The sequence below is a fragment of the Hydra vulgaris genome, chromosome 04, assembly GCF_038396675.1.
Source record: "Hydra vulgaris chromosome 04, alternate assembly HydraT2T_AEP".
Lineage (NCBI taxonomy): Eukaryota > Metazoa > Cnidaria > Hydrozoa > Anthoathecata > Hydridae > Hydra > Hydra vulgaris.
The window spans coordinates 6,149,885-6,166,642 of record NC_088923.1 but is presented as its reverse complement, the minus strand read 5'-3'; the positions used below and the strand labels follow the sequence as shown (position 1 = coordinate 6,166,642).

The following is a 16,758-nucleotide window of genomic DNA, read 5'->3' as shown; positions in this document are numbered from 1 at the left end:
TTAAAATACCTGCATTCTATTACAATAAGAAAACACAAAGCATTTTTTATAAGCAGTATAAAATTTAATAACTCTTTGTCAAATTTTTTATTAAATTAGTAATGCTGTTAATAAATAAATGGATAGCTAGTGTGAAAACCCAAAGACAACGCTTGTCTAAAGAATTTTTTCACTGCACAATAAATGACGCCTGTTATGTATATATTCTTGTAACATTAACGTTACAAACATATATTTGTACTAAGTATAAAACTAAATTTTGTATTTGATAAGTAATTTTTTTAAATGAATAAACAGAGAGCTCGTGCAAAAATTAAAAACCTTTTGTAAAAGTTGTTTAGAAGAGCAGCTCACATGGCCCACCATGTTCGTTTTAGGGGAACTTTTCTCTGCTCTTGCACTCATTAGCTTCTACCGAGGCCTGCCTATGTATACATTTTATCTTTTTGAATTACAATTAAACAAATGTGTTATGAATTTGAACTAACTGTGGCCTAAAATCATAATTATGTCAGTGTTTAAAACAATAAAATTTATTATACTGTCCTTCGCAAAGCACCCTAATTTACTCTATGGGTGAATTTTTTATGTTATAGGTTGTTTATGTTTTGTATATTTGTAAGCTTTGTAATTTTTTTAAATTTATCAAGAATATTTTTATTTTAGGGGGTGAGTTTTTTTGGAAAGTTAAAAGTGTACATTGATGAATACTGTGATTGTACTTCTTATAAAGGAGATGAAGATTCAAAAAGAGGCGAATTTTCTGGTAGATGTTTAGAATTTCTTAATCTTTACTCGGATATCTCTATTTTACGACAATTACTTATTGCTGATATGGCTAGTGTCATTGGTTCTTTTAATAACATGGACAAATTAGCTGTCAACCTTTTGAAACTTACAGATAAAGAAAAAGTTTCAGATAAAGAGGTTCTTACATTTTTGTTGGATCCAATAAATAACAGGTCAGTATACTTATGTCTTTTTGTGTCATTAATTAAATATTCACTAATATGTTTACCCGCCCAATGCCCATAGGGGGCTGCCATAGTTAAAAAGGATACTCTTTTTTTTATCTTATTTTTTTATACCTATTAATTTTCTTTCTCTTCATACAATAACATAAACGAAGTACTGGGTGAAGAAACAAGTTGAGCGTTGGTCTGCCAACTATGTTTGATGTAACATTAAATTTTAAAAGGGAAAAACGTTCTAGGCATACGCAAACATCATTTGGAACTATTGTTTACTAGCATAACACAAAATAGGCTTATATTGTAAATTTTAGATTTCTTTTTAAAGTTTAATGTTTACTAATTAATTCTCCAATGGTCAGCAACATGTGATGAATTTGTTTCTAAATAAGAAAAAAAAATTTAAATAAAAACTGGTATGAATATATGTATAATATATCATACCTTCTCTTTTTTCTTTTTTTTTTTATAATAGCATTATCTTTGCGAGCTTGAGTCATTACTTCTCAAATAAAAATTGTAAATTTTGCTTAAAGCGTTGTCCAAACAGTTAGATAGATATTTGATTTTAGATAAATAAAGATATTCTGAAATATCAGCAAGTGGTATATTTTTACATCTACAAACTTCAAAAATGTTCCTTTTGTTTAAATTGGTGGCTTAATACTGAATTTCTCTTAAGTGTCTTTTCGAAGCTCTGTGGAAGGGGGGATAAAAAAGACTGGTTAGGATAAGCAGTAATACTTTAAATTACTTCTTATTTTTGCTTTTTCATTTCATTTTATAGCACTTATTTTTTTTATTTATCACACATGTTAGCTTTTTGATTTTATACAAAAAAAATATTTATACAATGAATTTGTTGCATTTTTTTTAGAGCACAACGTTTTTGTATTACGCAATATTTTGGAGCGCCAAACAGATACCCAACTATTCAATTGTACCTTTCAAAGCTATCAAAAATTCCTGAAGGAAAACCAATACCTGGTAAAGCTGTCATATGTTCAGCAAAAGAGCTTCTAGGATTGTGTCAAGAACTGGAGTTAACCCAATATGATGATTTAAAAGAATGGGAAGACAAAGTTAAATCATTATATGTTCCTCGTATGTATTTTATTTTAAAAAAAAAATTTGTTTTTTGTAATAAATTAATTAATTGGTTAATTATTAGTTAATGATTATTTAATTAAATAATAATTAATATGTAAATAATAATTAATTACAGTGACAATCCTAGGGGGTGCAGTGGATTTTCTATAGGACCTCTTTTTTTTTAGAAATTTCTATATACAGTGGACTTTTTTTTGTTTCACCTTTGACCTGTTAGTCTAAAGGGGTGACACGAAAAGTTTAGTGCTATTGTTGACACCTATCTCAGTGACGCAACTGATTAATATTAATTGGTTATAAAATTAAGTAAAAAAATTATACTAAAGTTATATAAAAATATTTATAATTTTAATGAAGTTTTATATTGCTGTGTATTTTACACAACTTTTTAAATATAAATATTTTAATAGATTCTTAAATTATATAAATATATAAACTATATTATAACTATAATTTTTTTAATTAGTTACTATTTTTAATCCAAAAAATTTTTTATGAATAAATTAAGTCTCTTTTTAACTGTATTTTGTTTAGAGAGAGTGTTAGTGTATGGATTTAGCCAGAAACTTCAAAGCGGTATTTACTTTTTAATTGGATTGTTTTAATATGTTTTGTTTAAATGTTAAGTGTAATCAATTAAAATGTGTAAGTTTTTTTAAGTTTTCTTTTTATGTGTTTAAGTTTTGTGTTTATGTGTGTAAATTTTATTTAGTTTTGTATTTATGTGTTTAAATTGCATTTAGTTTTGTATTTGTACGTTAAGTTGTATTTAGTTTTGTATTTATGTAAGTTTTATTTAGTCTTGTATTTGTGTGTAAGTTTTATTTAGTCTTGTATTTGTGTGTGTAAGTTTTATTTAGTCTTGTATTTGTGTCTCTAAGTTTTATTTACAGCATTTTTTTAGAATTAGAGTTTTTGATGTGTTAAAACTGTGTTAGATAGTTCCATGTTTAGTGATGTATTCGCATCTCATATCAAAAATTAGGCTCTCGTGACTTTTGGAGAATCTTTAATAGTATCAATAATAAGGGAAAATCTTTAATTCCACCTCTCTTGTATGGTTCAGACTTTGTCACCTCACCTAAAGACAAAGCCGAATTGTTTGCTAAAAACTTTTCATCAATATCATCTCTTGATTCCACTAGTTGCGTTCTACCTGATATTGCCAACAAACAGGTTGATCCATTGCTTGACATTCGTATCACTCCAGCATCTGTATCTAAAGTGATTTCCTGCCTAGACTCTTCTACAGCTTGTGGCCCAGACAACATACCTGTTATTGTCTTGCAGAAATGTTCTCCGGAGCTGTCATCTATACTCTCAAAACTATTTAACAAGTGCTTATCAGAGTCTTGTTTTCCAGCCTGCTGGAAAGCGGCATCCATTATCCCTATCTTAAAAAATTCTGGAGAGCTATCTGATTCGTCTAACTACCGTCCCATTAGTCTTCTTCCTATCATAAGCAAGGTTTTTGAATCTTTAATTAACAAACACTTAATTTCTCATATTAAATCTAATAACTTACTTTGTGACCATCAATATGGATTTCGATCTTCTCGTTCTACAGCTGATTTGCTAACAGTAATAACTGATAAGTTTTACATTAGATAAAGGTGGAGAGGTTAAGGCCATCGCTCTTGACATTTTAAAAGCTTTTGATAAAGTTTGGCATGCTTGGCTTCTCCATAAGCTTTTTTCTTATGGTGTATCTGGCAACATCTTTAAGATTATTGAATCCTTCCTTTCGTATCGTAGTATAAAAGTTGTCCTCGATGGACAGCACTCTTCTTCTTATTCTGTAACTTCAGGGGTTCCTCAAGGTTCTATCCTTGGCCCTATACTCTTTCTAATTTACATCAACGATCTTCCGGATATTCTCACATCTAAGGTGGCATTGTTAGCTGATGATACTACCATTTATTCTTGTCGTGATAAGAAACCAACACCCTCTGATTGCTTGGAGGGGGCATTTGAGCTTGAAAAGGATCTCACTTCTGCTACAGCATGGGGCTCACAGTAGCTGGTGAACTTCAATACAGATAAAACTCAATTTTTTTCAGCCAATCAATATCGCAATAATTTAGATCTTCCTATATTTATGAACGGTGATGTACTCCATGAGTCATCTACTCTTCATCTTCTAGGATTAACTCTTACTTCCAATCTTTCTTGGAAACCATATATCAAATCAGTTGTAAAATTAGCATCTGCTAAGGTTGCATCTATTTATCGAGCTCGTCACTTTCTTACTTCGGATTCTATTCTCTATATCTATAAATCTCAAATCCGGCCTTGTATGGAATACTGTTGCCATATCTGGGGTGGATCTTCTAACGATGCCCTTTCTCTTTTAGACAAGGTACAATAACCCATTGTAAACATAGTTGGACCTGCTCTTGCAGCCAACCTCCAACCATTATCACATCATCGTAATGTTGCTTCTCTTTCTCTTTTCTATAAATACTATAATGGGCACTGCTCTAAAGAGCTAGTGTCTCTTGTGCCATCTACTAAAATTCATTCTCGTGTTACTCGTCATTCAATTAAGTCTCATCCTTTTTCTGTGACTGTTCCTAAGTGCTCCAAAAACGCTTATTTGTCTAGTTTTTTTCCTCGAACATCAGTTCTTTGGAATTCGCTTCCTTCATCTTGTTTTCCTGATTCATATAATTTGCAATCCTTTAAGTCGTCCGTCAATCGTTATCTTGCTCTTCAATCTTCATCTTTTCTCTTTCAGTAACTTCCAACTTTAAATAGTGGGTGCTTGCAGCTTTGTTGGAAGCGAAGATGTTTAAAAAAAAAAAAAAAAACTTAATTTTTGCAATGTGTTGAATTCAAAGTTTCTTTGATTAAACTCTTTTATGTGTTTTCTTGTCTTTCATGTTCATGCTTTTCAATTTTTGCAGTTAGACTTTCAGTGTTTTGTTTCTAAATTCTATTCATATTTATAAATAAAATATTGTTTGTTTCAACGACTTCAATATAAGTAGTTAAAAATTTTTTAAAGGGGCATCATTTGGACCGTTTCCTGGGCCTACTGTAATAGGATTGACACCGGGCGAGTGGAAATCTATTCTTATAGTTGAAAATAAAAATGATATTAATCAATTTGTTAGGATATGTGAGGCTGAAAATATGGAGCAGGTATGATATAGTTTAAGTTGTTTTTTAAAGTATTTTTTTTTTAAATTTCTTTGAGTTATTTTTTTTTAAATAAAAAAAATATTTAAATTTTAATAACATTTTTAGACAGGAAGATGTGATTTCCTTAAGGTACAAGAATATCCCTTTCTACAAATGGCAATAGGGACTGGTAACAATTTTTATTTTTAACTATTTATTTATTGAGTTTATTTATAAGTTACGTTTAACTTAAATTTTATAAGTTTGATAATAATATTGAGAATATTATATCTGTGATTTATCCCCTGAAACTTTTACCCTGACATTAATGAATCAACTTGCCTTCATGAAGTCTGCTTGTGATGGCATTGACAGCACAGTAAATCAAGTAACAGTACTAGCTGATTTTAAAAGGGCAGTCACTGGAAAGGTTTTAAATGTAGATAAGATGTTTGAATTTTGTAATTTAAGCAATATAAAAAACATTCAATTCATTTTAGTTTATAAAATAGAAATAGATGAAGTTCGATCATTATTACAAACAAGATTTACTATGGGAAGAACCTTGCCAGAAACAGGAAATTAATAAATGTACAATTTCTTTTAAAAGGATAATTCAACAAATGGATGTTCAGACATTTAACTTGTACAGATACCAAATATGCTGGTTGTACCGCATGTTATTTATAATCATTTAAATTATTTAGTTTGTAAGTATGACAAATTTTGGTGGATTGGAATTAATAAATTATAACCAAAAAAATGAAGGAGGAGGTTATAAATTTCAATTTATGCATCCACATGGTCCTAGTCAAAGTTTTCTTGGTCCTCACAAGAAGATATGCTTTGGGTTCCATCAAATCACGTTTTATGTACCAATAATCCTCCTACAATCTATTCTCAATACACCATCAATCCTCCTATCTATCTACAACAAATGGTCGTGTATATAAAATTTCAGAAATTAAGTTTGCAAAAGCTATTGAACAAAATAATTTAGATTTATAGAAAAATTTCCGTGTCATTATTTTTATACATGAAATTGTCATTATCTGTACATGTAATTGGCACAATTTTGCCACACAAATTCTCCTGATCACTTGACTTTATGTGTTGTAACAAAAAAAACAAAATAAGGGGGGGGGGGGTAAAATGCCTTATTGAATCCCCTCCCCAGGTATAAAAAAATTAGAAATAAAGTATTAATTTATTATTTCCCTTAAAAAGATATTAAAAATTACTCATTACAACATAAAATTAAGATAATTTTAAGCTAATTTTGTCATAAGTTTTGTCATAAAAGGTTGTATTTAAAAAAGTTAAACAATGCAATAATATATTTTTCATTAATGATGATGTTTGATACCTATATTGTACATTACAATAATGTCTCAATAAAAATTATCAAGGTGACATCACCATTTTGACTGTCAAAATATCCCAAAATGTATGCCTTTATTATTCAATTTATGTACTTAAGGTGGTCTAAATTTAATATTTGTATCCGCCTTGTGGAAGGTTTTTTATGTACTAAATTTCAGGATAATACCTCATTTTGTTTATAAAATGTTGCTATTTAGCAACAAAAAAAGTCAGCATAAAAAAGAAAATATCTTAAAAACTATAAAGAGTTGGAGGTTGCAATTTTCAGCTTTTTTTTATTAAATAACAAAATATTAACAAAATCCAAAACATGGGGTGATGGGTGACAGGAATAGTGTCGAAAAATGAAAATCAGAATAGTGTCGAATATACTAAAAAGGCTTAATATTGCAAAAAAAAGAATAGTGTCGCAAACAGTAAAAACGGAATAATGTCCCAAACAGTTAATTTCAGCAATTGCTTACTCATTTTGCTTAACTTTATAGAGTATGACTTTTACAGGAGGAAAAAAACAAGAAAAAAAACAAAGAATAATGAAAGAAAAGATTACTGTCTTATGCCAAACCCTCACTTGATGTAGTAGCACTCCCTTACGGGTTAAGCCATTTGATAGTCGATGTATGTACTGCCCCTAGCAGCAGGCTATTTCAGTACAATATCAGACATAATTAGATTAGAAATCAGACTTAATACAGATTTATATACAGATTTATATATTAATACAGATACTTATAGATTTATAGTTATTATTATTTTTTTATTTTTGTTACTATTCATTTAACTCCTTAGATAACTATCTTCACTACTAAAAGTAAGATGGATATTTTTAAAAATTAAAGAAAATTAATGAACCACAATTGAAGGTAACCACTATTGTTTACAAATGCCATTTTAACAGCATCTGTTAAACTAAATTCTAATATGTTCAAAGAGTCAAATATTTCACTTTCGTTTTGCATCAATTATCTCTGACAGTTTATGCGACTATAACCAACTTCAAGTTCATAAAAGTCTAAATCATATTGCAAAAGTAGTTTTGAGCGTTCAACTTTTTCAAAGATTTATTCAAAGATATATTTTATTGCACTGAAGCTGAAATCCTTAATTTTAGTGGTGCAATTGGTTCAAGGCTGGACTTACATTAATATAATGGAAATACATTAAAATATAAAAGGAGGAGAAGAAGGTTGTTCCTTACCATAAACATTTATTTTAAAAATTTAAAAGCCTATGTTCAGAACAAACAACATTATATTTGTTACTAACAAAGCTATTTTTCAAATAGCATGTAGCCACTTTCTGCAATCTTTTGGATCTTTTGGTAATTTGGTAATTAACATTTTTTATGTTGCTTAAGTAATTAGTAGAACAATTAGTGACACATTTAACATGGTTAGTTAGGCCTGGGTTTTGGAAAGCCGCAGTTGTTAACAAATGTATTACTTCAATTGTTGATTTGATTTATTTTAGGAAAATTATTTAAATTATTAAAACAGTCAAAACAGGAGGCACTTGCAAGCTTTAATAATAAATACAAACTGATTTATTAATAATAAAGTATTGAGTTATAAAGGGTGTTTTTTTTAGAGGTATAGAACTTTAAATTGCAATAAAACAACGATGGATTATTCGATTGACAAGAATTTTTTTTATTACAAAGGTAATCTTGTGGCATTACATTTTAAATATAATTTCTGGCATATGACCGCCACGGCTGGCTCGGATGTAGTCCAATCTGGACGTCCAATTTTCAATGACTTTTTCCAACATTTGTGGCCGTATATCAGCAATAACACGGCGAATGTTGTCTTCCAAATGGTCAAGCGTTTGTGGCTTATCCGCATAGACCAATGACTTTACATAGCCCCACAGAAAGTAGTCTAGCGGTGTTAAATCACAAGATCTTGGAGGCCAATTCACAGGTCCAAAACAAGAAATTAGGCGGTCACCAAATGTGTCTTTCAATAAATCGATTGTGGCACGAGCTGTGTGACATGTTGCACCGTCTTGTTGAAACCACAGCTCCTGGACATCATGGTTGTTCAATTCAGGAATGAAAAAGTTTGTAATCATGGCTCTATACCTATCACCATTGACTGTAACGTTCTGGCCATCATCATTTTTGAAGAAGTACGGACCAATGATTCCACCAGCCCATAAAGCGCACCAAACAGTCATTTTTTCTGGATGTAACGGTGTTTTGACATACACTTGAGGATTATCTTCACTCCAAATGCGGCAGTTTTGTTTGTTGACGTAACCATTCAACCAGAAGTGCGCTTCATCGCTAAAGAAAATTCGCTTATGAAAATCGGGAACAACGGCAATCTCGTTTTGGGCCCATTCGACGAATCTACGCCTTGCTTGATGATCGTTTGGCTTCAATTCTTGCACGAGTTAGATTTTGTAAGCACGCATACCAAGATCCTTCCGCAAAATCTTCCATACAGTGGATGGACACAGATCCAATTCCTGTGCTCGATGGCGGATAGACTCATTCGGGTCTTCCGCAATGCTACGCTCTACAGTAGCAATAGCTTCTTCTGTACGCACCGTACGGCGTCTCTGGGGATGCGAGTTATCAATAAGAGTAAACGTGGTGCGAAAACGTTCCATGGTTAATCGAATTAACTGCTCTGATGGATGATTTTGTCGAGGATAAAATGGACGTAGAGCGCGATACGTATTTCGCACAGAACCATTATTTTCGAAATAAAATTGAACTATTTGCAAGCGTTGTTCAGGCGTGAGTCTATTCATGATGAATTGCCAAACCAAACTGAGAATAAATCACTTGTCACCTGTTAAATCGGTCGCCATCTTGAACAGTAATGCCAACTTAAAGTTCTATACCTCTAAAAAAAACACCCTTTATTTTTAGATTATAGTAATATTTTATAAATGTATAAAATGAAAAATATTTAAATTTGATATAATTAAATAACATATCTCTTATAGATCCTGCTAAAAACCCAGCTGAATTCATTTATACATTATTTTTCAATTTTCAGATCATGGTGTGTGGACGAAACAGGGTAAAAAGTGTATATTTCCTTTCAAAGATAAAGATGGTGTGGAGCATAATAGTTGTGTTGATGGTCTACTTCAATTCTGGTGTGCAATAGATGTAAAATCTGATCTTGTATTTTCTGAACATGGCGAATGTTTGTTTCGTATGTATTAGTTTTTTTTGCTTTAAATTTTAATTCTAATTCTCTGATACATAACTACAATATAATTGTAATAGATACAATTGACACACACACACACACACACAAATTAGTAAAAAAGCTTCTACTGTCAGTTTTTCTATGTATATATATATATATATATATATATATATATATATATATATTTTTAAACATCTTCGCTTCCAACAAGGCTGCAAGCAGCCACTAATTAAAGTTGGAAGTTACTGTAAGAGAAAAGATGAAGATTGTAGAGCAAGATAACGATTGACAGACGATTTAAAAGATTGCAAATTATATGAATCAGGAAAGCAAGATGAAGGAAGCGAATTCCAAAGAACTGATGTTCGAGGAAAAAAACTAGACGAATAAGCGTTTTTGGAGCACTTAGGAACAGTCACAGAAAAAGGATGACACTTAATTGAATGACGAGTAACACGAGAATGAATTTTAGTAGATGGCACAAGAGACACTAGCTCTTTAGAGCAGTGCCCATTAAAGTATTTGTAGAAAAGAGAAAGAGAAGCAACATTACGACGATGTGATAATGGTTGGAGGTTGGCTGCAAGAGCAGGTCCAACTATGTTTACAATGCGTTTTTGCACCTTGTCTAAAAGAGAAAGGGCATCATTAGAAGATCCGCCCCAGATATGGCAACAGTATTCCATACAAGGCCGGATTTGAGATTTATAGAGATAGAGAATAGAATCCAGAGTAAGAAAGTGGCGAGCTCGATAAAGAGATGCAACCTTAGCAAATGCTATGTTTGCAACTGATTTGATATATGGTTTCCAAGAAAGATTGGAAGTAAGAGTTAATCCTAGAAGATGAAGAGTAGGTGACTCATCGAGTACATCACCGTTCATAAATATAGGAAGATCTAAATTATTGCGATAACGATTGGCTGAAAAAAATTGAGTTTTATCTGAATTAAAGTTCACCAGCCACTGTGAGCCCCATGCTGTAGCAGAAGTGAGATCCTTTTCAAGCTCAAATGCCCCCTCCAAGCAATCAGAGGGTGTTGGTTTCTTATCACGACAAGAATAAATGGTAGTATCATCAGCAAACAATGCCACCTTAGATGTCAGATATATATATATATATATATATATATATATATATATATATATATATATATATATATATGTATATAGATATATATATATATATATATATATATATATATATATATATATATATATATATATATATATATATATATATATATATATATAGATATATATATATATATAGATATAGATATAGATATATATATATATATATATATATATATATATATATATATATATATATATATATATATATATATATATATATATATATATATATATATATATATATAGAGAGAGAGATATAGATATAGATATAGATATAGATATAGATATATATATATATATATATATATATATATATATATATATATATATATATATATATATATTTATTTATTTATTTATTAGGGCAGGCCAAAAAAAATAAAAATTTTAAAAATTGAACATCTGCAATAAAACATGATCCTTTACACATAATAATAGAAGTTATTTAAAAAAATAGAAAAAAACATTGAGTGCTGTCAAATTTGATTCAATTATTTTTGAATTTAGCCTAAAATTTGTCAAAATTAAGATTTTGTAAGAAAGTCAAAAGTGATAACGATTTTTATGTCAATAGCAAATATTTTTTATCAACAATATTTTTTTCAGTAAATTAGCTAATTGTCTTGTTACTCATGCTATTTAATTCTATAAAAGAGTGTTATGAAAGCAGTTATTTTTTGTATTGTGCTAAATAAGTAAAAAAAATTTTGCTGATGCTTCAACTTTATACCCCTGTCTTGACAAAAAGTCTTCTCTTTTTGATCACTTAGAACAGGCAGCCGATCATGAATCTGATCTCACTTCTGCTCACAGTGGCTTGTAAGTTTGAACTCCAACAAAACTCAGTTATTTAATGCAAATAACTATTGCAGTACTGTCGACATTCCTATATTAATGAATGACAACCCTCTCACTGAGTCCTCTTCTTTACGTCTTCTTGGATTATTGTTTACTAATGATTTTTCATGGAAACCGTACATACAATTGATTACTAAATTAGCATTTGCTAAGGTTGCTTCTCTTTATCGTGCTCACCATTTTCTCTCTTCTGATTCCATTCTCTACCTCTACAAATCTATTATTCGTCCTTGTATGGAATACTATTGTCATATTTGGGCTGGTTCTTCTAATGATGCTCTTTAGCTTCTAGACAAGGTCCAAAAATGCATTATAAACATAGTTGATAGTCATGGTCTCTGCTCAAAGGAGCTATCATCTTTAGTTCCATCAACTAAAACTCATTCTCGCTAAACTCGTTAAAATTTTTATTAACATATAATTTAATTTCAGTGTCAATTATTTTTGGTAGGTATTGGTTATTTTTTATGTCCTTATCAAATTTAAGCCATGTGTTGTTGATATGTTCTATCAATCAAACAATGTATAAGACCAATTTTATAATGATAGGGAATAAAACTGGAAAACAGACTGAGATAGTACCTACCACCACTGAGATCAGAAAACGTGATAGCAGAATTTAAATTAGTCTTACTAAGAGCAAGTAAGTCTGGTGAATTTTGCAATAGGTAAGTTTCAACTGGTAGATTAGTAAAAGATATCTTAAAACAGTTAGGTGGTGGGGATGGTTTTTTATGTTTAGTATTTTGGGTTACTTTTGGCTTGTTTTAAGTTTAATGAGAATTTGAATCATTCATAGATAGAGCATGGTCTTCTAAGCAATTTTCTCAGTCCTGTTAATTAACCTTAAGTCATTACATAGGGCTCCTTATGTGGCCTCGAAAATGCACACCTGAAGCATTAACAGGGACACCATTCATGTGCAACATGGCTAAGTTAATACTTTGATATTTTGCAGCTGTTGATGAAATCAGCCTCTCTGAAAGCTACCACAGTTCAGGAAACCTTACTACCAGCCGGCCTCAGAACCATTAAACTGAGCTTTAGAGTTGTATCTTCATTAGGAGATAACAAGAAGAGTTGCATAGCCATTATCAGGAAGGCACAAGCAAAAACCTATTAGAAGAGTCAAGTAGTTCCAGCATACATCATCCTAGGCAGGAAACAATGTAACATAGGTTACATCTATGCCAGACTAATAGTTAGAGAAGGGGTTAGAGGCTGGTCAGCAGAATTATTCTGCTTACCCCTAAAATTTTTGCCTAGGAGGCCTCCTACAGACAGTAGCTGGATGCAAGTAACATCTGCCCAAGATGAGTATTTTTATCGAGACTATCTCTAGCTTTTACTCAACCAAGAGCCCCAAGGCAGGGGAATTTTAGCTGAATGCAGTTAACATCTGCCCAAGATGAATATTTTTATCGAGACATCATCTCTAGCCTTCGCTCAACCAAGAGCCCTAAGGCAGGGGAATTTTAAGTTGGAGTTTGTTTTTCCTAGCCTTTACATAAAAAGCACACTCTACAAGGCAGCAGGGTATTAGGCAGGTAGTACTGGGTTACATAATACCAGTAGCAGGATGATCATGAAGACCCTGAACCTGACCTGGCCTAGAGTAATGAAAAGTAGCTACTTCCTGCAAACAGTACCTTAAAATATTGGACATGATATTTTGAAAATGAATTGGGAAAAATATTACATCTAACAAGATACTAAAGATAAGGGAGAGCGTAGGTTTTATGGTTAGAGTGTCTAGTAAGTCAGTTTACACTGCATCAAAGCAGATTTAAACATTTAAACAGAACACATCCATACAAATTTATGAGCGAGTAAGCACTGCGCCAAAGGTTCAGACACAACATAAACATACATATATAAAGTAACTTATGGGTGAACCAACTCTACAGATACTTATTGTTGAGTCAATACCATGCCAGAGGTTTATACAGAACACAAATATACATTTAAACTAGTTTACAGGTGAGATAAAAAAGTAACTAAGGCACCTCCAACTATATAAAAGATACACTCACACAAAAAAATGTATATATATATTTTTCATATGTTTTAAATTTTCCATGTTTTTAAAGCTTCCATATGTTTTAATCAATATTCTTCCATATGTAGTAAAAAGAAAAAATGTCTGTCATATGCAAATTAATGGACTGCATAATAAGAATAATTATGCAGTCTATTAAGTACCCCCCGTGCCATCACCTGTCATAAGGAAATATTGCTGCATGTAGGCATTTTTTCTGCAAAAAAAACAATATTTGACATAATAAAAAAAAGATCCTCAAATTATGAATTTGGATGGCGCTGTCAAAAATAGTCTAGAATAGCCCCTGCTTTGTTTTAGTATAGCATCAACCCTTTTTGTCAATAGCATCAATAACCTTTTATGTCAATCTAAGCTATTAGTAAGTTAATTTACTTAATTATCTCCCCCCCCCCCCCTCTATCATCCCAATTTAAAAATAATGAAGATTAGACAGTAAAAAGTTTTTTGAAAATAATAGAAGCTATTAACAATATAATAATAAAACTAATAGTAATCAAATATTTTTTGACAAAAAATGTAAAAGAAAAAAAAACAGTAAAAATTCCTAACTTTATTTTTAGCTGAAACCTGGGAAAACAAAGTTGAATCAATTTCTATTCCAGATGGCATTCAAGTTGAAATGTTTTCTGAAGTGCAGTTTCAAGGAAAAAGTATTATTTTTTTTTTACTACTATTAAATACAAATAATATACATTACTATTGTGTTGTCATTGTTGATATTTGGTAGATCAGCAATTGCATTTCCAAAACTTTACTTTTTTAACGTTTCTGCTGTTTAAATGGTTTTTTATATTTTCAGTTTTTTACTTATATTTACTCTAGACACATTTTATAATTTATGAGGTTGTACTACTTTTTTATTTACTCTAGACATATTTTATAATTTATGAGGTTGTACTACTTTTTTATTTACTCTAGACATATTTTATAATTTATGAGGTTCTACTAGTTTTTTATTTACTCTAGACATATTTTATAACTTATGAGGTTGTACTACTTTTTTATTTACTCTAGACATATTTTATAATTTATGAGGTTCTACTAGTTTTTTATTTACTCTAGACATATTTTATAATTTATGAGGTTGTACTAGTTTTTTATTTACTCTAGACATATTTTATAACTTATGAGGTTGTACTACTTTTTTATTTACTCTAGACATATTTTATAATTTATGAGGTTCTACTAGTTTTTTATTTACTCTAGACATATTTTATAATTTATGAGGTTGTACTAGTTTTTTATTTACTCTAGACATATTTTATAACTTATGAGGTTGTACTACTTTTTTATTTACTCTAGACATATTTTATAATTTATGAGGTTGTACTAGTTTTTTATTTACTCTAGACATATTTTATAACTTATGAGGTTGTACTACTTTTTTATTTACTCTAGACATATTTTATAACTTATGAGGTTGTACTACTTTTTTATTTACTCTAGACATATTTTATAATTTATGAGGTTGTACTACTTTTTTATTTACTCTAGACATATTTTATAATTTATGAGGTTCTACTAGTTTTTTATTTACTCTAGACATATTTTATAACTTATGAGGTTGTACTACTTTTTTATTTACTCTAGACATATTTTATAATTTATGAGGTTCTACTAGTTTTTTATTTACTCTAGACATATTTTATAATTTATGAGGTTGTACTAGTTTTTTATTTACTCTAGACATATTTTATAACTTATGAGGTTGTACTACTTTTTTATTTACTCTAGACATATTTTATAATTTATGAGGTTCTACTAGTTTTTTATTTACTCTAGACATATTTTATAATTTATGAGGTTGTACTAGTTTTTTATTTACTCTAGACATATTTTATAACTTATGAGGTTGTACTACTTTTTTATTTACTCTAGACATATTTTATAATTTATGAGGTTGTACTAGTTTTTTATTTACTCTAGACATATTTTATAACTTATGAGGTTGTACTACTTTTTTATTTACTCTAGACATATTTTATAACTTATGAGGTTGTACTACTTTTTTATTTACTCTAGACATATTTTATAACTTATGAGGTTGTACTACTTTTTTATTTACTCTAGACATATTTTATAACTTATGAGGTTGTACTACTTTTTTATTTACTCTAGACATATTTTATAATTTATGAGGTTGTACTAGTTTTTTATTTACTCTAGACATATTTTATAACTTATGAGGTTGTACTACTTTTTTATTTACTCTAGACATATTTTATAACTTATGAGGTTGTACTACTTTTTTATTTACTCTAGACATATTTTATAATTTATGAGGTTGTACTACTTTTTTATTTACTCTAGACATATTTTATAACTTATGAGGTTGTACTACTTTTTTATTTACTCTAGACATATTTTATAACTTATGAGGTTGTACTACTTTTTTATTTACTCTAATTAAGAAGTGAAAAAAGTAACAAAATTTTGTACTTAAGTAAAAGTACTGTTACTTGAGTGAAATTTCACTTAAGTACAAGAAAACATTACCAATAAAAAGTTTACTCAAATAAAAGTAAAAAGAAGTTCATTAGAAATATACCCAGAGTAAATGCTACCGCGTTACTGAGTAAATGCTACCGCGTTACAGAGTAAATGCTACCGCCATACAGAGTAAATGCTACCGCATTACTTTTTTAGCAGCTTTTTTAGTTAGTTTTTTAAAATCATTTTCTTTTAAAACTCGAATTAGAAAGATTACAATTCTAAATGTCAGCAGTGCACGTGCTTGATGACTTCATAAGGGGTCATCCATAAATTACATTACGCAACTTTAGACTTTAAGTACCATAATAATTTTAATTTTTTTATCTGTATTTAGTTATCTAATTAATACGTTTAAATACATGTAAAATTTAATTGTTATTAATTAATATTGCTTTGAAAGTTATTATTTGTACGCGTCTACAAATAATTAGCTTTCAGTAAAAATATTATTT

At 29.8% G+C, this 16,758-nt stretch overlaps 1 protein-coding gene across 2 annotated transcripts in view; it reads left to right on the top strand.

Moving 5' to 3' along the window:
- LOC100198614 (uncharacterized) overlaps positions 1-16,758 on the top strand; it is a 43,966-nt gene that overhangs the window by 20,361 nt on the left and 6,847 nt on the right. For both annotated transcript variants that reach the window (XM_065795327.1, XM_065795328.1), the window contains 7 exons: positions 667-962; positions 1,849-2,075; positions 2,616-2,657; positions 5,089-5,225; positions 5,331-5,394; positions 9,599-9,760; positions 14,374-14,463. In XM_065795327.1, coding sequence (XP_065651399.1) covers positions 667-962; positions 1,849-2,075; positions 2,616-2,657; positions 5,089-5,225; positions 5,331-5,394; positions 9,599-9,760; positions 14,374-14,463 — 1,018 coding nt within the window. The remainder of the gene's footprint in view (positions 1-666; positions 963-1,848; positions 2,076-2,615; positions 2,658-5,088; positions 5,226-5,330; positions 5,395-9,598; positions 9,761-14,373; positions 14,464-16,758) is intronic.